At 45.8% G+C, this 26,285-nt stretch overlaps 8 protein-coding genes across 8 annotated transcripts; 5 read left to right on the top strand and 3 right to left on the bottom strand.

The window, feature by feature from the left end:
- Positions 1-42: 42 nt before the first annotated feature.
- Positions 43-5,016, top strand: L199_003871 (uncharacterized protein; the record flags this gene model as incomplete). Its single annotated transcript, XM_064889599.1, has 9 exons — positions 43-71; positions 155-208; positions 285-372; positions 439-3,046; positions 3,112-4,370; positions 4,437-4,568; positions 4,644-4,811; positions 4,882-4,935; positions 4,996-5,016. 9 exons carry the CDS (start codon positions 43-45, stop codon positions 5,014-5,016), a joined length of 4,413 nt encoding a protein of 1,470 aa, XP_064745671.1.
- Positions 5,017-5,822: 806 nt separating this feature from the next.
- On the bottom strand, positions 5,823-7,356 carry L199_003870 (guanine nucleotide-binding protein subunit beta; the record flags this gene model as incomplete). The annotated part of the gene is made up of 4 exons (XM_064889598.1): positions 5,823-6,150; positions 6,216-6,347; positions 6,501-6,996; positions 7,251-7,356. 4 exons carry the CDS (start codon positions 7,354-7,356, stop codon positions 5,823-5,825), a joined length of 1,062 nt encoding a protein of 353 aa, XP_064745670.1.
- Positions 7,357-10,011: 2,655 nt separating this feature from the next.
- Positions 10,012-10,584, top strand: L199_003869 (uncharacterized protein; the record flags this gene model as incomplete). Its single annotated transcript, XM_064889597.1, has 1 exon — positions 10,012-10,584. The coding sequence occupies one exon, from the start codon at positions 10,012-10,014 to the stop codon at positions 10,582-10,584; it is 573 nt and encodes a 190-aa protein (XP_064745669.1).
- Positions 10,585-11,722: 1,138 nt separating this feature from the next.
- Positions 11,723-12,391, top strand: L199_003868 (uncharacterized protein; the record flags this gene model as incomplete). Its single annotated transcript, XM_064889596.1, has 2 exons — positions 11,723-11,978; positions 12,072-12,391. 2 exons carry the CDS (start codon positions 11,723-11,725, stop codon positions 12,389-12,391), a joined length of 576 nt encoding a protein of 191 aa, XP_064745668.1.
- A 920-nt stretch (positions 12,392-13,311) lies between these two features.
- Positions 13,312-16,348, top strand: L199_003867 (uncharacterized protein; the record flags this gene model as incomplete). The annotated part of the gene is made up of 8 exons (XM_064889595.1): positions 13,312-13,335; positions 13,416-13,913; positions 13,981-14,184; positions 14,238-14,298; positions 14,351-14,508; positions 14,575-14,809; positions 14,869-15,980; positions 16,073-16,348. 8 exons carry the CDS (start codon positions 13,312-13,314, stop codon positions 16,346-16,348), a joined length of 2,568 nt encoding a protein of 855 aa, XP_064745667.1.
- A 305-nt stretch (positions 16,349-16,653) lies between these two features.
- On the bottom strand, positions 16,654-18,233 carry L199_003866 (uncharacterized protein; the record flags this gene model as incomplete). Its single annotated transcript, XM_064889594.1, has 6 exons — positions 16,654-16,816; positions 16,919-16,981; positions 17,045-17,125; positions 17,189-17,236; positions 17,317-17,996; positions 18,156-18,233. The coding sequence occupies 6 exons, from the start codon at positions 18,231-18,233 to the stop codon at positions 16,654-16,656; spliced, it is 1,113 nt and encodes a 370-aa protein (XP_064745666.1).
- Positions 18,234-18,515: 282 nt separating this feature from the next.
- L199_003865 (uncharacterized protein) lies at positions 18,516-20,208 on the top strand (the record flags this gene model as incomplete). Its single annotated transcript, XM_064889593.1, has 8 exons — positions 18,516-18,538; positions 18,606-18,781; positions 18,846-18,872; positions 18,944-19,129; positions 19,196-19,290; positions 19,353-19,399; positions 19,481-19,567; positions 19,665-20,208. The coding sequence occupies 8 exons, from the start codon at positions 18,516-18,518 to the stop codon at positions 20,206-20,208; spliced, it is 1,185 nt and encodes a 394-aa protein (XP_064745665.1).
- Positions 20,209-20,517: 309 nt separating this feature from the next.
- Positions 20,518-24,972, bottom strand: L199_003864 (uncharacterized protein; the record flags this gene model as incomplete). The annotated part of the gene is made up of 5 exons (XM_064889592.1): positions 20,518-20,598; positions 20,676-21,209; positions 21,263-23,460; positions 23,513-23,818; positions 23,868-24,972. 5 exons carry the CDS (start codon positions 24,970-24,972, stop codon positions 20,518-20,520), a joined length of 4,224 nt encoding a protein of 1,407 aa, XP_064745664.1.
- Between the last annotated feature and the right edge of the window lie 1,313 nt (positions 24,973-26,285).

Below are 26,285 nucleotides of genomic sequence, written 5' to 3'. Positions count from 1 at the left end.
TCTCAAGTGTCGGGAGTGGGTCTTCCAATAGATCGATTCGCCATGTCGTACCCATATCTCGCTAAAACAACGTGAGTGACCTTTCATGTTCATCAGATACATCGAGAGCTGGAGACGACCTGTCAGACGCTTATGTTCGATTGCTGCGATACAGACTGAAATACAAATCACCTCACGCTACCGACCTGTCATTCCCCAAGGATGAAACGTGAGTTGCACTCATCAATAGATAGTTGGATGTCATAGTTCGTTAAGGAACTTATGCTATCTTGTACATCACACAGCATTCGAGTGACGGGACCGAATCCAGATGATGAAGATTGGTTGATTGGAGAATATCTCGATGGATCGAAATCTGGTGGATTTCCAAAGGTGAATTAATACCGTGTTCTGTATCAGATCGAATGATAGTGCGACTGATATATCATTATCTCTTAGGATTTCATCGTCCCCGTCGAAGAGTCTGAATCCGAGACCCCCGCGCAACGCGATACGGAGCCTGAAGCGCAAGTTGCTGAACTTGCCAAGGACGAAGCAGATCCTGCTCAATCCCCACCACCCGTATCGATCCGTCAGCCTGTACCACCTTCACCTACATTAGATCCTCAATCCAGATTGCCCACACCTGGAATCGCACCTTCTCCCGCTCCTCCATCTCCTGTTGAACCCTCGGCTCCCGCTCCAGCTCCAGCTACCACTACTTCTGCTCAACCCAAACCTACCACCAACCCAGCAGATTCACCTCCTCGTCCACAGTCTATGAAAGATCGATTGGCATTCTTCGCCGCCGCACAAGATAAGCCTGCTCCACCACCTATCAAACCCAAACCTCTCGGTGGAACTGGCGGCTTGACATGGTCACAGAGGCAGAAACTGCGTCAAGAACAAGAAGCCAAGGAACGTGAGGCTAATCCACAATCACAACCACAATCTGACCCGCAACCTACACCAGCTTCCTCTCAGCCTGAGACTACCTCGAGCACCTCTACTGAAGAGAAGAAGAAAGAAGAAGAGGGGAAAGGGATGTCGGCTGCGGATGCTCTGAGTTCGATTACGAAAGGTGGTTCTTTGAAAGAACGTATGGCCGCTTTACAAGGTCATGGGGCTTTTGGTCCATCAAGCGAGAACAAACCGACTCCGCCTCCTGTATCGAGTGGTAAAGTCTGGAAAAGACCTCCTGCTCCACCTGCTCCCGAAACAGAAGCAGAAGAAGATGCCGAAGCTGAAGGATCGTCATCGACCGACAAACAGGAAAATGCCAAGTCGCCTCCTGCCGTCGAAGGAGGTGAACCTCTGGCTGAAGCAGAAGGTCAAGGGGTTCCTGGAGAAGAGGGAGAAGAGGACGAAGAGGAAAAGGAAAAGGCTAGAAGAGCCGCTATTGCCGCTAGGATGGCTAAGCTAGGTGCGAGAGGTCCAATGGGTATGATGCCCCCCGCTAAACCTACTAGAAAGCCAACCAAAGAAGATACTGCTTCTCCGGCTGAAGAGAAAGCCGAGCCTGTACCTCCAACTGCTCCAGCAACTACTGGAGAGAAGGAGGAAGCCAAACCCTCTGTCACATCGGAAGAACCAGTTTCACCAGCCTCATCTGCTCCTACCGAACCTGCGAGTGCTGCTGCGCCTCCCAAATCAATCCCAATAGCTGCGATGCCTCGTCGAACTGCCCCTCCCAAAAGACGTACACCTGCACCAACAGCTTCTACAACTTCGCCTGAAGTAGTCCGAGAAAACCCTTCTGAACCTGAGAAACGATTCGAGACTACCGATGAGAGGGGTGCGCCTATACCACCTCCTCAGGTGATGGTAGCAGGCGAAGAGGATCCTCTGCCCAAGACTGAATCTGGTGTTCAGAAGGAAAAGGAGGCCGAAGAAGTGGGTAAAGGTGCCGGTGGATTGGAAGGAGCTGCTGCCGCTGGTATTGCCCTTGCCCCGGTCGATCCTCCAACCGACAATGCACCCAAAGAAGAGGAAGGGGCAAAGGAAGAAATAAATACACCTCTTGAATCTGAATTACCCGAAAAGAAAGACCAGCCACTCGTTGGGGCTGTAGCAGGTGCAGACTCCCTTTCTCGAGGTACTGGTACAGTTATCACTCAAGATGAAGGAGAACCCGGGGGGATCATCGATAAATCACCACCAGTACAAGAAGTGGAAGAAGGTATAGTGGAAGGTGGAGATGAGAAGGACGATATCCTAAAAGAGGCGCAGGAAGGTAAACTAAAATTCGAAGAACCAAATGATCCTTTAGATGAGGATACGCCGACGCCTCTCAGTCCAGATCCGATAGGTATGGTACCTATCCATCCGCCAGCTTCGGACGGATCGGATTATGATGATGATGAACCTGCACCACCTCTCCCGCCTGCCAGAAGACCCAGAGGACTGTCATTGGACGTTCCATTGGATGAGCTGGAACTGAAACATGAACAAGAACATACCCATGATCAAGATAATGATCCATCACAACAACCTATCGAAGAGGATGCCCCACCTCCACTGCCTTCTCAAAGACGACTTTCAACAGAGAAACCGGCTGGCCCCAGGCCACTGCCGTCGCCTGGTAGAGAGGGAAGAGCTTTACCCCCTCCCCCTGTTGGTAATGCTCTCATCCCACCCCGAGAAGATTCGGATGACGACGAAGAGGAGGAGGATGCACCACCATCTCCTCCCGCTAGACCACCCCAACCTCCTGTGGCTGCAACACAAGAGGAAGAAGAGGAGGTTGATATACCTTCGCCACCTCCTCCAGGTCGGCATATCCCTTCACCTGCCCAGGACATCGAAGCCCACGAAGATGAAGACGTACCACCACCTCTTCCATCTGCAAGACCCCTTCTTGCCCCACCTGCTCAGGCTACCACAGACGACAAAGAAGATGGCACTCCTCCTCCACCAGCTCGACCTGCTCCCGCTCAGGACGATGTAGAGGAAGAGGAGGCAGAGGAAGTTGATGCCCCTCCACCCCCTCCTCCGGCTAGGAAGCCTTCTATGCCTGCGCCCATCCAAGTAGGAGTTACAGCTCCTGCGAATGCGCCCAAGTCGCCTTGTGAGTACGGTGTTCAATCTCCGTCTGAGCGTACAGATTTTGGCTAACTTCCGTATTTGTGTCAGCTGCACCTTCTCCTAGTGCTACCTCCCCACCCCGTCAATCTCGTACCATCGCTCCCGAAGAGCCACCTTCGTCGCCCAAAGCCGAAGATGAAGATGCCACCCGACGATCAGGTATCGCAGCGCGAATGGCCAAGTTGGGAGGTATAAAATTTGGAATGCCACCACCTACATTCAAGAAACCTCAAAATATCACTTCACCTTCTTCCGAAGTCCCTTCAGCTGAAGAAGGACATGTAGACTCCCCCATTGACAAAGAACCTCCCTTGCCTAGTCCGAGAGGGGAAGCGCCTGTTTCTCCTGTCACAGGGGGTGATGACGAAGGCGAAGAGACGCCTGAACAAGAAGCGGCTAGACGACGAGCTACTTTAGCTAGACTACGGGCTGGTGGAGCGCTAGGTGGTTTTGGGCTGTTCAACCCCGGCGGTTCTGCTGAGCCTGAGGAACCGAAAGAAGATCCAAGAGGTATAGAACAAGATAAGCCTGTGCCTACGTCAACGGAGGAAGTAGAGGAAGAAGATGCACCTCCTCCATTCCCGCCTGGAAGACCTCCTGTTCCATCTGGTCGACCTGTCCTTGCCCCATCTGCTGATGTTCATGAGGAAGAGGACGCTCCTCCACCGCCTCCTCCAGGGAGACCAACGATCTCCACTTCTGTCGGCGGCAACGATGCGCCCCCTCCACCACCGCGAGTACCCCAAACTCCCACTTCTCCTGCTGTAGGATCTCCCGTACGAACCCCCTCTGGCAAAAGACCACCTGTTCCAACGGAGAAGCGATTCTCCTTGTCGCATAAGAGGACTAGTACAGCTTCGTCAGCTATCATAACTGAAGAACAGCCTATATCAGGTATTGGTTCAGGTGAATGGCAAATATCAGATGAACCAGCTGCTATCTTGTCAAGTCAGATAGATAATCAGGAAGCAGAAGATGAAGGTCCACCACCACCACCACCCAATAGACCTCCTCCTCCTGCTCAGGTCCCAGGTCAATCACCACAACCTTCACCTAGAAGATCGGGATCCCTGCTTTCTAGGAAATCCAGAACTTCAATTGATATTCCTCCACAGGCACAGACGCCATCGAGAGTACCTCCCTCGCCTGTCCAGCAGCAATCGCTTGCTAGACAACCATCCGTCTCGCAAGCTCAAGGTGGTAGACCAGGATTCGATCAGCTGAAAGAAGCTTCGCAGAGGTATGGTGCTCAGCTGGCCAGATCAGCTCATAACATCTTCTGTCAAGGGAAGAAAGCCCAAGTAGGGGTAAGTTCAGTTCAGTGTTCCAAGTTCTGGAAATCATCAGCTGATAAGTGTGTGTTATATTTGTAGGATGGAAGTCCAGCTGGTTTCGTATTATTCGCCATGGACTCCGCGCAATTACCTCGACCTGATACTGAGAAGGGATGGGGTCAAGTGGTATTTGAGCAAGAGGGTGGATCGATCTTGAGAAGATACGACGATGTGAGTGTTACCTGATTTAACAATTTACAACTGTCGAAAGAAAGAAATGATATTAATTGTCTTTCTTGATGATAGCCTCGACCAGGTGATATAGCTGCATTCCACGATTCCAAACTGAAAGGTAAAAAAGGATTATCAACGTATAATCAACATGTTGGATCGGTCGAGGAACCTTTGATAGGTGTTGTAGCGGAGTTTGAGGAGAGGAAACATAAATTGAGGATTCTACAGGTTGAAAGGGGGGTGAGTGCAATTTATATCCGAGAGGTATATGAGAGCAAAGAAAGTTGACTTGACTCGGTTCGCCAAACAGGTACCTGAAGAAGTTAGTTATAGATGTGAAGATTTGAAGAGCGGTAAGATCATTGTGAGTGATAGTCGGATTGGCTCTGATCGTGTAGTGTGATTGCTAATGTGTCAAGTGCAGGTTTACCGACCTGGTCTTTAGATCTATTATTTACCGGGCGGAAGAAGCAACGTTGTTCATGTTCTGTGATCAATAAGTAATGAGTGGAGGAGAACGAGGATTGATAATTTTGATTGTATTCGGAAATTGTTAAATAATTGATATATACACATGATAACTTGATTTTAATGCACGAATTGAAATGAAAGTAACAACATTACTTTCAGAGTGGATTCCATTGATGGTAACACAATCAGCAGTGAGTATCGAGTGCGGGGATTTTGCAGGTGAATTCGATGTTTGCCAGACCGAAGTCACTGACCTGCACATCTTCGAACTTACTGTTCATGTAAGGTAATAAATATATTACAAGCTTGCAGACAAGCAAGAGAGCTTATCGCAGTGGAATTAAATTCATTTCTGTTCATCAAATGGAATAAACAAGTAATTGCAGAAGAAAGTGAAAGAGACAATAATATATAAAAGGCAATCTCAAGTTATATATGTATATATATCTTTTTGAGAAAAGAAGTAAAAGGAAATAAAATAATTCGAATAGTAAGGGAAAAGGTTATGAATAGTCAAATTCAAAAATACAAGAATTAAAAGATAGGGTATACAGTGGATTTAAATGTTATTGAATGAAAGGGAGTGGTATATATATAATCATGACGTTTTTTCGATTGATAATGATCGACCATCATATGACTTGTGTATCGACCGATAGCATTCGACCTTCCCTTGGGCATGTTCAACCACTCTCTAACAAGCTCTATGACCATACCTGTAGTATAAATATCATCAGTATTACACACATTCACTTCAATATCGGATACTCAATGGGTAAGTCAAGTTAACCTCACCTTTAACAAGCTATCCCAGCTTCCTGTACATAACGCCACGCCATCTCCACTAACACCCATACATGATATTCTATTTTCGTGACCCGCCAAGACACCGATTCTCTCCCCTTTCAGCGTATCCCAGACATTACAATTGTAATCGTCATATCCCGCAAACAGGACTCGACCCGAGATGGAGAATGCGACCGAGGTTATACCGCATAATATGTTATCGTGAGCGTAGGTGTTGAGTTCTCGATCGGCACGTAAATCAAAGAGTTTACAGGTGGCGTCGTCTGACCCGGTAGCGAATGCATCGCCATTAGGAAAGAATCTACAGCGAATCAAGTTAAAAATCAATTTAATCTTGTATGCGAAACGTGCGATGATTTCACCCACTGTACAGCATTGATATCTGATTCATGACCTGTGAAAGTCTGTACGGATTTACCAGTTCTGATATCCCACACTTTGGCTGTAGCGTCGCAAGCACCAGATACGAAGAGATTCGCATTTGGAGCGAGAGAAATGCTAAGGTCGATTGAACCAATGTTATGAGCTTATAAACTTCAAAGTATGATATCGAATATTTCGATTGAGATTTTCTCGCCCCCCATTTCATAATCCTGTATGAAACCAGAGGGAGTCGAGACCAAACGAGACAAACGAGCATTTTTAACTCACCTCATCACATCACCCGTATGATCATTAAACTCCATCGTTCTCACACCTTGTTCTATATCCCATAACATACAAGTCATATCTCCCGAACTAGTGACAATCTGTCTATCATTGATGAACCGACAACAACTCAGATAACCAGAATGCGCCGAAAGTTCTCGAGCAACTTTCACTTGACCTCCCCCTGGTCCACCTGGCGAAGCACCCCGGAGGGAATAGATTGAACAGATATTATCTAATCCACCACAGGCGACAAAGTTCCCCGATGGCGCATAAGCACAAGTCATCACCCAACTTGAACGCAGTGGGATAGCATGAACCTTATTCGTGGTGTATGCGTCCCAAACGATCAGTTTCCCATCTTGCGAAGCTGATACCAAATGACGTTTATCGGCTGCCCAATGCAAGGCGTATATCTTGGCTAGGTGCCCTTTCAACGTCCGACGTACTTTTAGGGTCATACGTGGTAATGGTGGTGTATCGTTGGCCATCGCTCGGACTGCGGGTGAAAGGAATCACAGATATATGTAAGCGTATATTGTTCATAAGTGTGGTGTCTCGTTCTGCTCATATGAGCACCCAAGAAACAACAGTCTTTCAATCTCATTCAAATTCACCCATCGCCAGAAATCACCCTACCTCCAGAGACACCATCCAGCAGATATGATACACATCGCCCTTCAACGACACAACGCAGCAAATCTTGCTTGTATCCTCCTCAACCCAGTACCAAATACAAGATCATACACTCACGACTGGTATCGGCAGTTTGATCCTTTGCCGCTCTGATCTTATCTTTCAGCGCATCCGCTTCTCTCCGCGCCGCCGATATCTTCTCTTGTATCTCTGCCGATGACATTGTGGTTGAGGGGTATTATATCTGAGGAGTGATGATGACGGAGATTTCGTTATAGGTTGTACTCGTATATTGAGAACGAAGACGAAGATAAAGTGGTTGTATCTGGAGTGGTTGTCAAGGTGTTATGGAAATAAGAGTCAGCGTGGACTATGAAGGCTAAAGAATTTCGTACCATGCGGTGCGGTGACGAGGATAGGGATAGGGATAGTAGTCTCGATCAATCTACTCACTTGCTTGTTGTTTGATATAATGTTGAATGGGAATTTTATTTGATGGATCTACGTGGCGATGTTATAAGATCGGATCAGATCAGGATCTGAATAAAGTAGATTAGTTGGTGAAGTATGTGACAAGTTGAGATTGAATAGATGTCGAAGGATTTTTTCAATGTCACTGAATGAGGAGATCCGTGCTTTCTATATGACGCTCGGGTTTTCCCAATTTGACTGGTTTGAATCTAAGCTTCTATCAGTACAGCGAACGATTATAAGCGGGTGGTTCGTGCGTTAAGGTTGGTTGTCAGGCTGTAAAGTCCTTCTGTCGATGAGAGGATGAAGTGACGTGAAGTGACGGTGAATGATCTTCGTATAATGGTTGAATAGCTGCTGAAGGGAATACGGACTGCCGAGAATGATCCCAAGCAACAGAGAGGAAAGGAAGATTGTGTGTTTGTCGAGTGGGAATGAGAAAGGAAGGCGAAGAACGAGAAGAGAGGAGCCAATCGATCAATTAAACGGGAATGAGGTAGATACATCCGAAGGACCGCAAGTCAGCTATACCGACCCGACGATGTTGATGAGTAATAAGTGAAGGGAAGTAAGAAGTACAGGATATGTGCTGGAATAACATACACTCACATAAACTGATCGGATCGTGTGTATACCGTTACTTTTCCAACTTTGTTATGACAAGATGAGATTGGGAATTATCCCGTTGATGGTGGTGTTGATGTGGATAAGCCTTCCCCACTACTATGATTCCACCTGGCTCTGTTCTATGCCACCTGATATATCCTGCCCTATTCAGGTCCTATGGAGGTGCACGGGGAGGTAAAGTGAAGGATCAATGCTTTTCTGTCGCTTGTAACTGGATGATGGTACCTGTTCCTATTGACTGACGATAGAGCTAACAGAGATCAGCATGTGTCTCGACGTTAGCAGTGTGGCTACAGGACTACGAAGGAGATCACTCACCACCTCTTTACAGCTCAAGCATCCATCCACTCCGAGGTGTACCGTGTCGTCCCTAAGTTCCAGTCACGTTGCCGTATAGCTACCTACCTACGCCGCTTGAATCTTGTATTGTGGTAGGATGTGGTGATGTTGTATGAAACACACAATCAACACGATGCGGGTCTGTGCTGCCCGAGTCTGTCGAATGTGAATTTTATGACTGTTGACTGAATTGGCTTTGAACAAGGTGTTGATTCCGGTAATATTGCCCGTTCCGTAATCTGTCCAGTAGGTGATCTGAGCGTTGTACACTTATACAGTACGACTCCACCCACAGAGTAGGAGATAGTTGATGATGATTATAAGATTGATCCTGTCTATATCTTTAAGAACAATGATTTGCACAGTACTTTGCAATTGTACTGTACAGTAACAAGCATAAGCATATAGGCTTAGCTTGAGGCTGAAGGTTGGGGGTTTTGGGTAGGAAAGGTTAATTGGGATTGTCTTTTTGTCCATTAGGAAATTACTCGTGATTGACCCTGAACAGAAAGACTGTTTACCCTGGTTCCTCAATTGTCAAAATGTCAAAAATGGTTATTTTCCATTTCCCATAAACTGGATCAGCGGTATTGATATACAGCACTGCATACATATACACCTTACGAGCTTGGTGATACATGATCCAACTGGACTTCTACCTAGTGTAAATGAGCTAATAGACCTGAGCTGCTTTCGAAAAGCATCATCTCGACATGTGACATGAACATTGATACGGATTGTCCATGTTGGCTGATCATAGCTTGAATAGGAAGATCAGTCAGTTGGGGTCCCCAGAGTGGTTCGAACGGAGTAAGCGTCCTCGTAGTCTACGAGTCTACGAGAATAACACGCGAACATCAATGGATATGATGATGATATAGTCCTTCTGGCTGACCTGGAAGCCATTCTTAGAAGATTTGACGTTTGAAAGACCCCATGAAGGCTGCACAATCTTTTGATGATGTTTTTTTTTTCTTGACTGATGAGCCCGAGGAAACGCCGATGAGCCTTTAGAATGTCAACTCACGAACTGTCAAAGCAGTCGAGCCTTCTCAGAAGGCTTCACTCGGTCAGAGGACCTATGAGACTGAAACAGTCCTCCATCAACCCTTTGACAACACGGTCTGGGTCTGAAAGGGGCTTTCGAGAACCCCACTCTCTGAGCGAGTTTGAGCGATAGGCGTCTCATCGAAAGGAGAGACGCTAGTCTTCGAAGAAGACATGGAACCCTTTCATGTATGCTGATACACATAGATATTCAGACATAGGACTATATATGGATGTATTGTAAAACATCCCCTATCTTCCCATTTCTCCTCTTGTACTCGCAAATCGACGGTAATTTGAATCTTCAATACAAAGGCAGTTTCGACTCTCATCCCACAATCAAATCCAACTAACTCACGAACCATAGAATCATAAAATCATAAAACCATAGAAGATGTCCTCATTCAATGGCAATTCCGGTTCGAACACTGGAAGATTCGGTATTCGACGTCCAGACGGTACCTTCGTCCCACTTTCATTTGGAAACTCAAATTTGAGTGATTCATTTGGGGCCGGGAGGGCCGAAAGAGAACTGAACAATTATTTTGGTTCGATCCCGGGATTAGGTCCCTCAGGGGATTTCGGACCTAATCGAGAAGCTTATCGAGCATTCGATCAGCACTTTGGTCAATTTGGAGTGAGAGTTCCGGATTCTTTCAATGCCCCTGATCAACCAGAAAGGACTGCAGCAAGCTCCAAAGCTAAGACCAATACTACAACCGGAACGGGCACTGAGGGTCCAAAAGCAAGCGAGAGAGGATCGAAAAATGCCTTCTCTTACATGTCATCTGGATCAACAAACACCACTGAAACCAAAGAAGGGGAACTGAATTATGACGATCCGTCTACTATGCCTGATAGGTCGGGCAGGGCCACCGAGACTCAAGCTAGATTCTTTGTGGGACAGGAAGGGAACACCATTGACTCTGTGAAGGAATTGCTCAGAAGCAAGGGACGGGGTACATGATGAGATTGATCAGGACCTTCAGGAAGGCATAGGGGATGAGAGACAAATTACGGCCTTTAGCTAAGGCCTCTTGATTTGTAGAGATGCATGAATCGCAGTAGAGGTTCGACTGCTGTACATGTTCATACCCATGAATGCTTCTGATGTGTGGAAGACAAAGCAGCTCCGAGTTTCATCCGCCACCAACATTCAGGTACTCATTCGAAAACTTTACTAGACTGTATTGACGCCACAGAGACTATCCCTCATGGTTCTCCATGGATCAGACCCCAACAGAAGGTATAACTTTTCAAGTGGACCAAAGTGGTAGAACTACGATAATCTACGATGGATTTCAGAACATCTCACAAGAAGAACCACGAGCATTGGATTCATCATCCAAGATTGAAAAATCGGAAGAGATAAACTTCCCAGATTGGTTCAGGACTAAAGGGACTACTGATGGATTGACCTTCCATGCGAGTGAGGATGGAAAAAGTACCACGTATCAATACAAATCACCACCGACGTCATCTTCTTCCGCGACCGTACGGTGGTCAGAAGCGGACACTAACATGGGGAGCAGTGGAAGACAACAAACTTATGCGGATAGAATTGGGGTGGGCACGATTTGTACCATTAACGAGCAGTTCTTACCTCGCCCCGATCGGAAGCCGTTCATTGATCCAATGAAGCCTTACCCTGGTGATAGAGAAAGGTGATGATACTTACATATTAGTACAATATTTACATTTTGATTCGTACGAGGTCTTTGTCCAAGAGAGAGAGTGATAGGTTGTCCATACAATCGATGATGGTCGAGCAATGGGCGTCGAGCAATGGACAGATGTTGTGTAACGGCTCAGAAGCTTCGAATGACGTTACAGGTTGAGACAGTATCTTGCTGAGCTCAGCGAGTACGTCGTTTGTGCCTACAGAATACAAGGATCGGAGAAAACCCCTAAGAGACGACTTTTGTTCTTCGAAGAAGGCCAGTCCGAAGTGCGATGAACCCAAAATCACTGATGAGGTTTCAATAATTGCCACTCAGCTTATGTGCTAGATCGCTGTGAAATACCTGAGAACAATTGACTAGTTATTGATTATCGCAACTTATCCTTCCTATTTATCGACCATTCCCGTCACTTGCATTGCGCTCATGTCTTCACGCAATTTCACTCCGCAATTTCACTCTGATCTCATGACCGTCCAAGAAAACAAGCGGAAGTGCGAGGATGACCACCAAGTTTCCTCGAGCACCAGAACCTCAGAAGACGGAATAACGGTAATAGGGTATGATGAGGAAACCACTCTACCCACTTGCTATGCTCCCATCGAGGACCCAACAAGCCAGGATGACTGCAACGACAGTAACATCCCTTCATTTCACACTTACAATTCTCCACCACCATATTGTAAGTCTCGGTCTAAGACTGGGCATATGACCGGATCTCCTGTGGATCCAAACATCAATACCTTTCCTAACCTAAGTGAGTCTGAACTTGTAGGTCGACCCGACGAGGTGAATTGGGAACAATACAATCTAACATCTGATAAGATGAGAGAATTTGGATATAATCACCGAGGAGAATTCAAGATCATCGATGAGGATGTGAGATATACTGAGTTTATGGTAATGCAGGCCATTGATACATTGGATCCAAAGACGATTGATCAAGGGAGATTTATCAATAATTTTACCGGTAGACTGGACCTTGCGCCGAGATGGCAATATAAGTTTGGGAAAGTAGCTTCGACAGCCTCACAAGTTGATGAGGAGGAAGAGACCGAACAGGGTGGTGGATCTGATTGTATAGTATATGGTTGAATGAGGGCGAATATCGCAGTACTGGTTGATATCCATTAGCAGAGTACGAGGAAAAGCCGAAACGAAGAGGTATAAAACCCATACATGCATTTCTTCGTGGAGTGACTTTCGGTTATCCGATGCTCATTAAGCAGAGTAGCAGTAGCAGCTCCAGTGGACAGAAACCCTTAGCGCTACCGCTAACTGAGTGTGCCTGAGGTGTCATAGTGCGATTCAATCAAAACGCACGTTTATGGTCGTCTGCCAAGCTATTCGCAGACGAATCAGTTCTTCTTCTTCCACTCGCATCTGTGTATCAGTGTATCATCAGAACATTCCATAGCATAGCGCCTACAACGACCGAAGAAGACGGGATCAGTGTGGTATGGTCGATACTCGATCCTAGCTCAGTAACGGAACTCTTCAGCGTTTCCGTCAAAATCTGGGTGGATGTTCCCTTGCGTCATCATCATCTTTCAATTAGATCCCTAGGTACGTTACACACACGTGTGTAAGATTCACCCAATCTTTTAGCATCATTCGAATTCTTCGATCCTTCTCTTTCTCGTCTCATTCATCTTTCCATCTTTGTGGCATCTGTATTAACGCTTCTCTTCTGTACATATAGCAAATTCAACATACGTATAATCATATATAGTCCACGTTCACCACATACACATATACACATTAGCAAACCACCAAAGGAGTACGACGACATCCTTTTCCACCAGTTGGATCGGTTCCATCGACCTATAATTGCATCCACGTGCGAACCAGACCAACGCACAGATCTTTCAAGTCAGGATCAATCATCATTCATAAGAACACAGACTCGACTTCAGCATCATCAGCATCATCAGCATCATCATCACCGTCTGTGATCATCCATCCCTCATATCTTTACAGCCGCCCTCTCCAGTTGACAGAAGACATCGCTCATCATGAAGTTCGGTAGACGGATCAAAGTAAGTCATCATCAACTGGTATCTGTGCTCCGTTCTCATCATACACAGTTGACTGACGTCTGCATTTCACCCTCACTTAGGACTCTCGATACGCCGAATGGGCAGATCAATATATCGACTATGGAGGACTTAAGAAACAGATAAAATCTAATTTACCATGGAACGACACTGCCGAAGCTGATTTCATCCAATCGCTCAAAAATGAATTGGCCAAATGTGAAAAGTTTCAGAGGGAGAAATCGGACGAGTTGATGTTGAAGATTACAAGCTTGGAAAAAGAAGTCTTGGGTTTGGTTGAAAAAGCTGGTTTACAGGATTCTGACGATGAAGATGAAGATGAAGGAAGAACACCAGGAGATGTAGAGAGACATGTTGAGAGTCATAGAGATGATGATGCGGGAAGTGATGATGATGATGACGATGATGATGCTTCATCGGATATATCGATAGACGCCATCGAAGAGAGATTTAGGGAATTGGAAGAAGAAGTAGCGGTGCTAGTTGCAGACGTACATGATTTGGCTTTGTTTACAAAATTGAACTTCACTGGGTTTATCAAGATAGTGAAGAAACATGATGTGAGTTGATATCTTCTCTCTGATGACAAGATAGACTCAACTCACAAGGTGATCCTGTATTTCATAGAAACTCACTGGATTTTCACTCAAACCTACATTCAATAAAGAATTCCTGGAGAGACATCCATTCTACCGAATGAATTATGATCCCCTCATCGTCAAACTTTCTAAGCTCTTCGATCTCGTCAGGACCAGAGGACATCCAGTTGAAGGTGACTCGTCAGCTGGAGGAAGTCAAAATGCTTTCGTGAGAAGTACCACCAAATACTGGGTTAGTCGATCTTGCCTCTCTAGATTGACTACGATGCTAATGCGATATGAAAGGTCCATGACGAGAATATCGTTCCACTCAAATTAGCCATTATGAAACACCTTCCTGTGCTCGGTAAGTCTCCTACGCCTGTGGTTTATGCGCAGGCACCTGACGATTGTCATAGTATTCGATCCGAACAAGGAATTCTCAAAAGCCGATTCTGCCATCACTTCCATCTACTTTGATAATGAGGATCTAGAATTATATCTCGGTCGATTGGAGAAGACCGAAGGTGCGGAAGCTATTCGAATGAGATGGTATGGTGATGTCACCGGGACTACTGTGAGTCGCGTATGGCGTCCCACAAGCAGATCAGTCAACTGATATGGTATCATTTGTTCGTCGCAGATCTTTGTTGAAAGAAAGACCCACAGGGAAGACTGGACAGGAGAGAAATCAGTCAAAGAACGTTTCACCATCAAGGAAGACAAGATGAACGAGTTCTTGGCCGGTCATTACACCATGGATGATGAGTTTGATGCTTTGGTCAAGAAGGGCAAAAAGACTGAGAAGGAAGTAGAAGGAATGAAGCAGCTCGCGAACGAGATCCAGTATGCTATCATCACCAGAAAACTTAGGCCTGGTAAGTATAGCCAGCCGCGCATATAATTCACTCATGCTGACGACCATCGGCCTTGCTAGTCATGCGAACATTCTACAACCGAACGGCTTTCCAACTTCCCGGAAACGCTACTGTCCGGATCTCTCTCGATACTGAATTGACTATGGTGCGAGAAGACAACTTCGACGGGAACGACAGAACTCACGGTAATTGGCGACGGACGGATTTGGGTATTGATCATCCATTCAGCACGGTTTCTCCTTCAGAAAAGGAACTTTTTCCATACGGTGTTCTCGAAGTGAAACTCGCTACAAAAGTTGGCGAGGAACCACCTCAATGGATCCGAGATTTGATCAACAGTCATTTGGTCGAAGCTGTACCTAAATTCTCCAAATTCATCCACGGATGTGCATCTCTCTTACCTGAACGAGTCGATTTGGTTCCCTTCTGGTTGCCCCAGATGGACCAGGATATTAGGAAACCCGTCTCAGCCAAATCGAGAGTATTGATCGAACGACCCCATTCGAACGCGCATTCATCTGCATCTAACGCCACTTCTGCCATTCATTCACCAGCCAGATCCAGTCAACCCTCATACCATGAACCTGTATCTGAAGGTGAAGAAGATGAAGAATTCATGGTGCAAGTTGCCAAAAACGAAGATGAACATCTTAGACTACCACCTGGTGCAGCGGCTGAAGCTAGAGCAGCGAGGGATTTCAGAGAAAAGAAACTACGAGATGAAGCTCACCTCCAGGCCCGTCCTCCAACCCAAGAGAGGGTTCCTTCGTCATCTACTAAACCTAACGGTGATCAGGTCGAAGGACTGCCTCGAAGGAATAGCTCGAACAAGTACGATCCATCGTTGCGTATCGATCCGTTAGCTTCAGCCGATCGATTCGATAAGAACGTTTCTCTCCTCGATGCTAAATCGCTCAAGAAGCTGAACGAAGCAGTCGCAGCTAGAACAGGTAAAGGCTCTTCGTCTCCTGGACAAGAACAAGGAGGACAAGCGGATCAACAAGTCGATTCGGAGGACGAACACGAACATGAAGTAGATGAAGAAGAGGACGAAGGTGGGAATCAGGTGATATATGTGGATCAATTCAGAGCTCCACCTGGTAAACGAATCGCGGTCCCTGTTAGAGTTGAACCAAAGGTGGTATTTGCAGCTGAAAGGACTTTCTTGAAGGTGAGATGACATTCTATGGTCTCACTTCAGTATCAATCATCTACAAGATCTTTGCTGATTGATAGCATGCTTGCATGTTTGTCACCTTACAGTGGGCCCATTTCGCCATCCTCTTATCGGGAGTCTCAATAACCTTACTGAATTTTATCAATCCTCGAGATTCAGTAGGGATGATTTCGGCTCTGCTATTCTCCCTCACTGCGTTATTGGCGATAATGTACAGTGGAGGGATGTACGCTTATCGAATCATTAAATTGAGAAAGAGGATGGCAATTGATTATCATGACAAGTATGGTCCGACAATACTCTGCGCGGCGTTGGTGGGCAGTGTTCTAGTTAACCTGGTTTTGAGATTAAGAGAATTATAATCATGGGTATATCAAGGTAAAAAGGGGATAAGGCATCAGGTTCATTGAAATCAAGTAACAGTTTTAGTATCAGTGAATTCAAACAGATAGAAGAAAGTCATATTTAGTACTCTTATACCCCCTCATATATATAGAAGAGAATGTATCAAGTCATTTTGCACAGATGGTCAAGTACACCTTGGAAGCAGTTAGAATGGAAGTCCCTTTTCACACGATATATCTCTTCCCCACATCAACGTACGACTGTTGTATACGCGATGCATTAGATCTGGATACCTATCTATTAATGATATTTCCCAAACATATTAGAGCCTCTTGAGGATAGCTTCGGTGACATCTGTAGTAGATGATTTACCGCCCAAATCAGGAGTGAGGTATTGACCTTCAGTCAAGACTGCGTCAACGGCAGCGTTGATTCGAGAGGCGGGCTCGACGTAGCCTAATGATGAGAGAAGAAGGGCGGCGGATCTAGCAGAAGGGATGAAGGATCAGCTTTGATTTTCTGTTGTTTTCAAGCTAGCACAGGCAATGAAAGAGGAGTCATCGGTATGAGGAGATTCGCAAACTCACCGGATAGACGCAATTGGGTTGGCAATGTTTTGACCTTCAATATCAGGAGCAGAACCATGAACACTGTTAAATAGGAAAAAGACTGATTCAGCTTGATGATCCAAATTTGACGAAAGCGATACTCACGGTTCACCCATGACGAAATCGTCACCTGCGTTGATTGATGGTACGAGACCCAAAGATCCGACGAGAGCGGCAGCACCGTCGCTACACGGATCGACCGATTAGCACTCAAGCTACAGGAACTAAAAACGCTATGTTAGTACTCACGAGATGATATCACCGTAGAGGTTAGGGGCGACAGCGACATCGAAGATCCTGAAAGAAAGAATATATTATATCAGCATCCACTCCTTTTCCTGGAATACAATCAAGCATATAACGGGTTATTTACTCACTCTGGTTCTCTGAACATCCTGTATACCATGGAATCAACCAATTGTTCCTCCATCTTGACACCATTATATCTATCCGTACCTTCCTTAATGGCTCTCACACTCTCTCTAAACAAACCATCCGTCACACTGAGTACATTCGATTTATGCACGATGGTGACTTTGGGTTCACCATTCCACCAAACATCTTTACCAGCTTGTTTAGCCTGTTGTCTCTCTTGACCTCTTCTAAGGGCAATTTCAAAAGCCATCTTACCGATCCTTGAACTGGCCCTAGAAGTGATCTGTCTAGTTGCGAAAGCAATTTTCGATCCATCATCGTTGGTTTTGATCTCTTCTTTCTTGATATAGAGACATTCAGTGTTCTCACGAACAATCACCATATCACATTGATGGTATGATTTTTGATTGGGTATAGGTACAGAAGAGACTGGTCTAACATTGGCATATAAATCTAAATGTTTTCTCAAAGCGACGATAGGAGAAGAATAACCTGCGACCTTGTGTGAGGGGGAGGAAACGGAACCGAACATTGCTGCGTCACATTCTTCCTTGAGGATCTTGACTGTCTCGTCGGGAAGGGCCTTTCCATTGGCTTGGAATTCTTCCCATCCTGCTTTGAGAGGGATGAAAGTCGGTTTGGGGATTGAGGAACCGAGGGCTTCGAGAACTCTTTGAGCGGCCTACAATAGGAGATGTCATCGTATCAGCCCAGCCTTCGAGTATTTATCCTAAGCTTATCAAGCTGAGCTAACTCCAATCATCTCCTTGATATACTGCTCAAAGCATACTACGAGGATCCAAAGCACGATAACATATACGCGCTTGAAAAGAATACTTACAGGTAAAACCTCTTTACCTATACCATCAGCGGGGATCATACCCAGCTTAAGGGCGGTCCTCTTGACAGCTGAAGCCATTTTGTCTAAATCTGGAGGATGACCGAGGAGGGGTGAAAGAAAGATAAGATAAGGATGAACAGATAGATATACAGCTGTAAATAGATAGGTCGAGTTGTTGGTTTTCTGATGAGTGACTGACTTTTTTTTCGCTTTAATCGGGTTTTCATTTAGAGGTGAATTTCGGCCGGATAAATGGATGGAATCAAGGTGGAGGAGCATCAGCATCATTCAGCTTCACCTTTGTCTCTGGTCATACATGTATCCTCTACTTCAAGTTATATACAGAGCCCAGCGCATGATATGGAAGACGAAGGACCACCTCAGTGAGTCAATCTCAGATCATAACTGCTCAATAGTGGGACAAGAGAGTTGAATTTCCGCTTCATATAGACTACTCGACGTTTCCTCTTCTGGCGATGATGAAGCGGGCCCATCTCGAGATTTCTATGATAGACCCAAGATACCCTTAACGCTTTTGACTGGATATTTGGGCGCAGGGAAATCTACATTACTGGACTATATATTGAAAGAAGAACATGGATATAAAATAGCAGTGTGTATGAATGGTATGTCCAGTCAGTTCGCACAACAATTTATGAGACATGCTGATCAATCGACCACTCTGATTAGATTTTGGAGATACGACAGATATAGAGGGTATGTCCAGTTTAATGCCAGGACAACCTCTATTCTGTTTACTGACCTCTCGGTGCGCTTCGTCGTCGTAGCCAAATCATTGACGCTCTCTGATCCAACTTCCCAATCAACCACAACCGAATTCCTCTCCCTTCCCAATGGATGCCTGTGCTGCTCGTTCAAGGACATGGGGATAGCAGCTATAGAAGAGATGGTGGCAAATGCCCCGGGCGGTATAGACTGGGTGATGGTTGAGCTGACAGGTGTAGCAGATCCAGGTGAGTGGTAGCTCGGACTCTGAAGCTCCAGGATATCACAGCTGATACGTCGACTTCGACCTGAAGGTCCGATTATCCGTTCGTTTTGGGCCAACGAGGAGATGGGTGATTTGATCTTGGATGGTGTAGTTTGTGTGGTAGATAGTAGGAATGTGTTAAAGGTGGGTGGTCAGACTTATTGATCGTATCCAGAAACTTGCTGAAGTGCTTCCTTTCATCATAGCAACTTGCTGAGCAAAGAGAGGGAGATGAGATCAACGAATGTCAGAAGTGAGTCTTCAAGTCCATACTGACTGTTTAAATAAGGATCTGAGGATGTCAGGCTGACTAATAAAAATGGTGACTGGGCAGACAAGTAGCATGTGCCGATGTGATCTTACTGAACAAGCTCGATCTAGTAACTCCCGAACAGATGAAAGAGGTTGAATCGACCATACGGTGAGTCTCGAATAGACATCACCGTCTGTACGGATGATAACTCTTGTGGTCCTTTCTCTCCAATTCAACTAACACATATATTGTGATATCCTACTAGTACGATAAATCCTACACTTCGAGTTCATCATACCACCCAATCCAAAGCACCTTTATCAGGTTTATTCAACTTACGTGCATTTTCCGATCCTACCGCTCTTACTTCTTCCACCAAGCCTACAACGACCCACGAATGTGAACATGATCATGATCACTCTTCATATAACTGTTCACATCCCTCTCACACACAAACACATACCAATGGAATATCAACCATTTTAGTTCCATTACCTGTCCTGAATCAAAAACAATATTTCAAACTTAACGAATTTCTGGAATCGATTTTATGGGATAACAAATACCCCATCAGCAAAAAGCCTTCACCAGAGATATTACGTTCGAAGGGCTATATCAGATTGGATGATGGGAGGGAATATGTCCTACAGGGTGTAGCTGATTTGTTCGAGTTGAAGGAGTTACCTGGATCGGAGCAGGAGCAAGGACAAGGACAAGGACAAGGACAAGGACAGGGAAAGGTGGTGTTTATAGGTAAGAATGTGGGTGAAGAGGTGAAAGCAGCATTAACAGAATTTGTAGGCATATAATTAGATCAATCAATGTATTGAGTATTCTTGCATGAATATATGAACTGAACTCGGAGCAAGCCCTTTCAAAGAGACAGTGAAAGCGAGTGAGATGATCATTTATCATCGGACAATCATAATACTGTATAGTCATATATCATTATTTCATTCATATGCAAATTTCATAATCTATCATAAAGTCGCAAATTGTATATTGTATTGTACTTTTATATTCGCGAGTGCGAAGAATAAAGAACTCAGATGTACTGTGCTATATCATAAATCCCATCGCCAGATTCCCAAATTATGTCCCGTCGAGTACAACCATGATCACCGCTTACGAGCTGAGTTGATAGCTCTACACCACTGAAGAGTATTCTCATGCGAAGCTCCATTGAAATAGTATATCGACTAGTTTTGGAATCGTATCACATCAGTCATTCTCATTGCCTAGTCTTGTACAAACGAAGCTGGATGCCTGAACTCACCTTATTATCAACCACTCTTAGTACGTTTCCATGAACGATACTGGCCGGTTCCCTCAAAGTAGCCATTCTCAGTACATTGAAAAGATCCACCATCCCTTCCCAGCCTTCATTCCGTTGAGTTGCCAATACCATCAGATCAGAGCAGAGGACAAGCATGACTTGTCTATCTACTAATTCAGGTTTGATATATTCAACTGGGACTACCACTTTCGAAGCTAGTGTCAAGGTATGATCACCATCCGTCGCGGAAGTCGAAGTCGAAGAATCAGTCTCGACAAATGCCGATGCTTTCTTCACCAGTCGAATTAAGGATAATGGTCCTTCCAGAATTAATTTTCGATGAGGTTGGACGAGAGGTGAAGGTCCCGATTTGGATATACGCTGTTGCCAGCTGAGCAATCGTAATCGAGAATCGGCTTCTCGTTTCTCCTCGTTCATCAATGAAGCCAAAGATGCAATCTCATTGAGAGCGTCATCCAAGGTGTCTCTCACACCGTCCGATCGAGGTGGGGTACACATCGCAAGGTCTTCGAGCTATACACCGAGGCATTAGCATTACTCAAGGATCGATTTCAAGGAAAACTTACCAAGAGCTTATACCTGGGAACTCTCTGAATGGGCAACAAGAGATAACTTTCCAAATTGATCTGCGAATGTTTAGGGTGCTCTTTGCACCTCTTTAAGAACGTCTTGACTCGTTTCTTTTGACTTGAAGTCATCTGGGATCCGGAGATGGGTACACTGTCGGGTCCAGAGGAGAGCGAGGAGATCGCACTCATTCCTACCGATACAGCCGCAGCTGATATACCAGGCGATGCGCCTCCCTTGGCTGAGAAAGCGGGTGTGTTGGGCGTTGAACTAGGCGCAGACCATGTTTTCATCCTTGATAAAGCATTGTCGAAATTGTTGATATAGGTGGAATACTGTTTCATGTATGCGATATAGGTTCGGAACACTTCTCCGACGCTATGAGCGGTCGAGGCTGACATTGAGCCTTCCTCATCATCTTGTCCTTCTAGCAATGGCCGCACAGCTTTCTCCAAAGCAGGTAGGAAATTGTCTCGATGAATAGTCAAGATACTCTCAACACCACCAAAGACGATCTTCCTCTCGGATGCAGGGACCACAGTTTCGTTGGACTTGTTAGGGTTGATAGGCTGACAAGATGGTCGAACATAGATCGAAACCAGTTCTCCAAGACCTCTAACGTAAGTTCTCTCAGTTTCGTATATCTCTCGAATGATCTTGGCTCGTTTCGATTTATCGTTTTTGAATTTCTTGCCGGACAAGGACGACTGTTCACCATCTTGCTCACTCTCCACCACTGAAGTAGCTCGAGATGACTGGTTGTCCAGAGTAGGTCGTCTAGCTCTTCTGACGTCGGTAGAGAATGTACTTTGACCGGTCATTGGAGAACCAAGATTATCAGAAGGAGCAGATGAAGCTCCGCAAGACCCATCGTGACTAGCGACTACCTCAAACCCACCATAAGGTTCGATGGGCGGTCGAGAAAGGTCAAAAAGATCTCTGAGGTATGACTTGATGGATTCAAGACCTTGAGCGTATCGATCTTCAATGATGCCTGATGAGGTGTCTAATCGAGAGTTGGATGCTGTCATCGTGGCGATAGTAGCCTCGGAAGTGGCCGAGGGCAGTCGATCAAGACTATCGAAGCCTGTCAAGGGAGGGATGAAAGGTGATGTTAAGGGGATTGATATCTCGATGGAAGGAGGTCCAAGATCGATAGGTAGGAAACTTCTTCTTTTGCCTCTGGCTGGGATTGCACCGCTTGCATTACTATATAACGAGGTAGAAGTTGGAAGACCGGTATTTGGCAAAGTCGCTGACGATACAGGTGGAGATTCGAGGGAGATCTGACCGAATTCGCTGGCTTCAGGACCTAGAGCACTTCTCGTAGGAAGAGTCATGGCGGATCTCGTACCGTTGATGGTAGGGCGAGATGGAAGTGTAGGAATTGGATCCGTATTGTTATGTTGTAGTTGAGGCATAGGAGGTGGAGGAGGTAGCGATTTCAGGTTGGCAGAGGCAGAGGCATTCATGGTGGCTGTTTTGTCTTTATCACCCTTCAGTCGATGCATTGACATCTTTCTTAGGAATCCCCATTTACCGGTCTTGGTCGATGAACTGGTAGTCATACCTGGTGCAGCAAGTCGAGAGTTGGTGGCGGGTTGCTCATTCTGATAATTGCCCATGGCACTCGCTGCTCGACGGCCTTCGCTTGAGCCAAGACTTGCGAATTTACTTGCATTGGCAGGAGCAAGGTTGTTGGTAGTGGGCAAAGGTGGATTAGTGAAAGTCGATTGAGTAGGACTATTATTCTTCGATCCCAGGAGAGCTCCAGCCGATCTCATTTTTCGTAAGGCTTTCGACTGCGAACCTTGATCAATTGGTGGCGCAGAGTGAGGATGGTCTTCCGCGATCGAATCAAGCTGGTATACCGATTGAGCAGCAGAGTTCGGAGTCGTGGCCCAGGGTTGCTCACCATTAGAGCTGGCAGATACGGGAATATCCCGCAAGGAGCTCGCAGTGAGAGAACTGGTCAAAGAAGCCATGGAGGGAGGTGATCTGATACCGTTGTTAATGGAAAGATGACGGTGATGGGAGTTTTTCCTACTGGGACCAGAAGGTCTGGAAGGTCCAGCAAGGATAGGAGCGACGATGGGGAGCCATTCTGCTGCAAAGGGATTATTGTCTATTCGCAGCATCTCCAAGTGACCAAACAAGCAAAGCCATGAGGGCAGAGAGACAAGTTTGTTCCGACGAGCTACAAAAGATCGTCAGTGTACTCTCGCGAACAGAGTTGTTGATCCACTTACCGCACAAAGTATGTAATCCTCCTAGTTGTGCCAGTTCCGCAGGCAAAGATTGCAGGCCACAGTCATCTACTGCTAGTACCCTCAAAGCGATCAAGTCTCCCGTCCAAGCTGGTATCTGTCGAAGAGGATTTCTCGAAACTTTGAGCTCTTCAAGAGATGTACAGCTTTGTAAAGTTTCAGGTAGAAATGAGAGATCGTTATCCGCAATGTCAAGAACCACCAGAGAAGGTGCGAGGGTTTCCAGCAAGCTCGGTAAGAACGATATGATGTGCGATCCGCAAGATGGTAAAAGCAGATGTGTAACACCTGATCAATTGGTCAGCAACGTAGACTTCCTTGGTTTAGCGTTACTTACCAGCAAACGATCCAATCATATCAACAGTCAATGCGTCAAACCCTCCCATAGCTTCGATCTTCTCTACGTTCAAGATGTTTTCTCTTCCTTCATCTACCATTGCTATCGCTTCTGCTCTAGGCGGCTGTTGCCAAGGGGAGTTGAACCCTTCAAAAGCGTACGCAAAGGCATTGTCAGGCGGTGGTATCCTACTTGAAGAAGGACCGGAATCCGTCGTCGAGCAAGATGCAGTCGATATTGATGAAGAAGCTGAACCGCTTCGCAGACGATTCACCACATCTCTTTTCCATGGTCGATGAGTGAACGAATGTGAGGGGGAGAGTGGAGGGTTGCTGGAAGGACTTTCGACCGGTGGATTGCGTTGAGTGAAGTCGGCGGAAATACCCAATCCGACGTGCTCGTTGTAATTACCGGGTAAATGAGGCAGAGGGGGTGGATGAGGGTTATATATTTGATCAGAATAACCATATCCTGAATAAGCGCCTGAAGCCATTGAGCTCTCGGCTGAGGAATAAGCATGCGATCGTCCGGCAGTTTGACGTATCTTGACTTTGCCATCCCCATCGTTGGAATCTGTTCTATATCCGTAAGTAATACCCATGGAAGGTGTACTGGCGGTAGAATCTACAGTGGAGGTGGTGACAAAACTGAGTGTCGGTTCTCTCTCGTCCATTCCCTCTTCTGTACCAAATTCGGTAGCTGAATACGCATCAAGATCAACGTCGAGTTGGTGAGCCGGCTGATCGTATCTGCCGGGGTGAGGAGTAGGGTCGGTGTATTTTCTATATGGCATATGAGGCTTTGCAGCGTCAATTTGAGAAGGATATGCGCTTGCAGGGCGTCTAGTCGGCTGTATCCTTCTTGTGGGCATGTTTGTTTCGTCAAAATTGATCGAGGAAGCGCCTCTTCGATCGTGCGAATCTTCATCATCTTCGTTGACGGGAGGTGTAGGTGGGAGTTCGTGACGAGGAGGTGTAGGGTAGGGTCGCCAGCCGCGGCTTGGACCAGCGACTGGTTGTTCAGTCGTCATCGTCTTCAGATCTTGACTTTGTAGTGCCGGTGAATGTATTGGTGTAGGTGGTAAAGGGGTGGGCAGAGCAGGCATGTCGCCTATGGGTGGATAGTCCATTGGAGGGGGCGAACGAGCGGTAGGTCGAGGACGAGGGAGAGACATGATTCGTCCACGAAGGGGAAAGGAGTGGTTGTCGATCCAAGTAGGAGATTCCAGTTCGAATGGAGATCCAAGGCAGATGGTGGACGAGCGAGAGCGACGATGTGAGTTAAACGTAGTAGTCGAACATGTGGAGATGGTAGAAGAGCGATACATGATACAATTTGGTCAGTCCAGCTGTCAACGGGCAATAGAGGGTGGAAAAGGTAGAAAAGGATATTTGATCAAAATTTTTGGGGTTCACAGTCGAGTTGTTGATCTGATGAAATATCAACTTACGATTACTTTGACGTCGTCGTTGAGGTGGTGTTTCCTGTTGACCTATTGAAAAGCACAGGATATGGCAAGGGTTGTTCAACTTGCTCTTCGAAATTTCACTTTCAGTTTCAGGGTGATCAGGAGAATGATGATGGTCCGAGCTGAGGATGGTTCAAAGCGTCAGGTCTGGATCTTTCCACTTCACAGAGAAATGAGGAAGAACCGAGGAAGGAGGGACGGACATCAACAAGTGATCATTGATCATTGATCGATTAATGATGATGATGACAGTGTGGCGTGGAGAGGAAGTAAACGAGTGTTGAAAGACTAACCTGTTCAATTGAAGAAGGTTCTGCAGTGATCTGGATGGACAGCATCAGAGAGCTGCGACACTCGGTGATAACAGATGGTCGTTGTCAAGTAATACTCACAGCTGTGCACAGACCAAAAGACAAACAAGCTCGGAATCCCTTAGATACTAGATATATTTACTGCTTCATTAGATGTCGTCAAAGATGTCGTATATAGGATGTAACTGGAAACGGCTGTATAAGGATATGGGGCCAAAGATGATCAGAGGGTATCGAGGAAGAGATGATGAAGAGGGATGAGAGATGCGGTGGGGATTGAAGGATTGTAATTGCAACCGTCGTTAGCTTCAGCTACAGCTATGCTGTATGATGAGGGACATGAAGAAAGAGGAAGAAAGAAGGCTGAGATGTTTTGGAAAGGGGGAAAAGAAGAAGGAATGATATGACTCGGGCTAAATTGGAATAAGAGTGAAATAGGTGATCGACAAGGATGTTAAAGTTGGATACAAGTCAACGCACAAGGTATAAAAGTACACAGTACACATCAGAGATTGAATAGGTTGGATCTGTATGACAATACAATCTGTTCTCGACAAGACAAGCTTTCGAATGAGACTCACATATTTGAATAGGAATGAGAGAATAAAACCCCTTTTTTCCCTCTCTCTTTTAAAGGAA

Source organism: Kwoniella botswanensis, chromosome 1 (genome assembly GCF_036426115.1).
Source record: "Kwoniella botswanensis chromosome 1, complete sequence".
Taxonomy (NCBI): Eukaryota; Fungi; Basidiomycota; class Tremellomycetes; order Tremellales; family Cryptococcaceae; genus Kwoniella; species Kwoniella botswanensis.
Note: the sequence above shows the minus strand (reverse complement) of the source record. Positions and strands in the feature narration are given on the sequence as shown.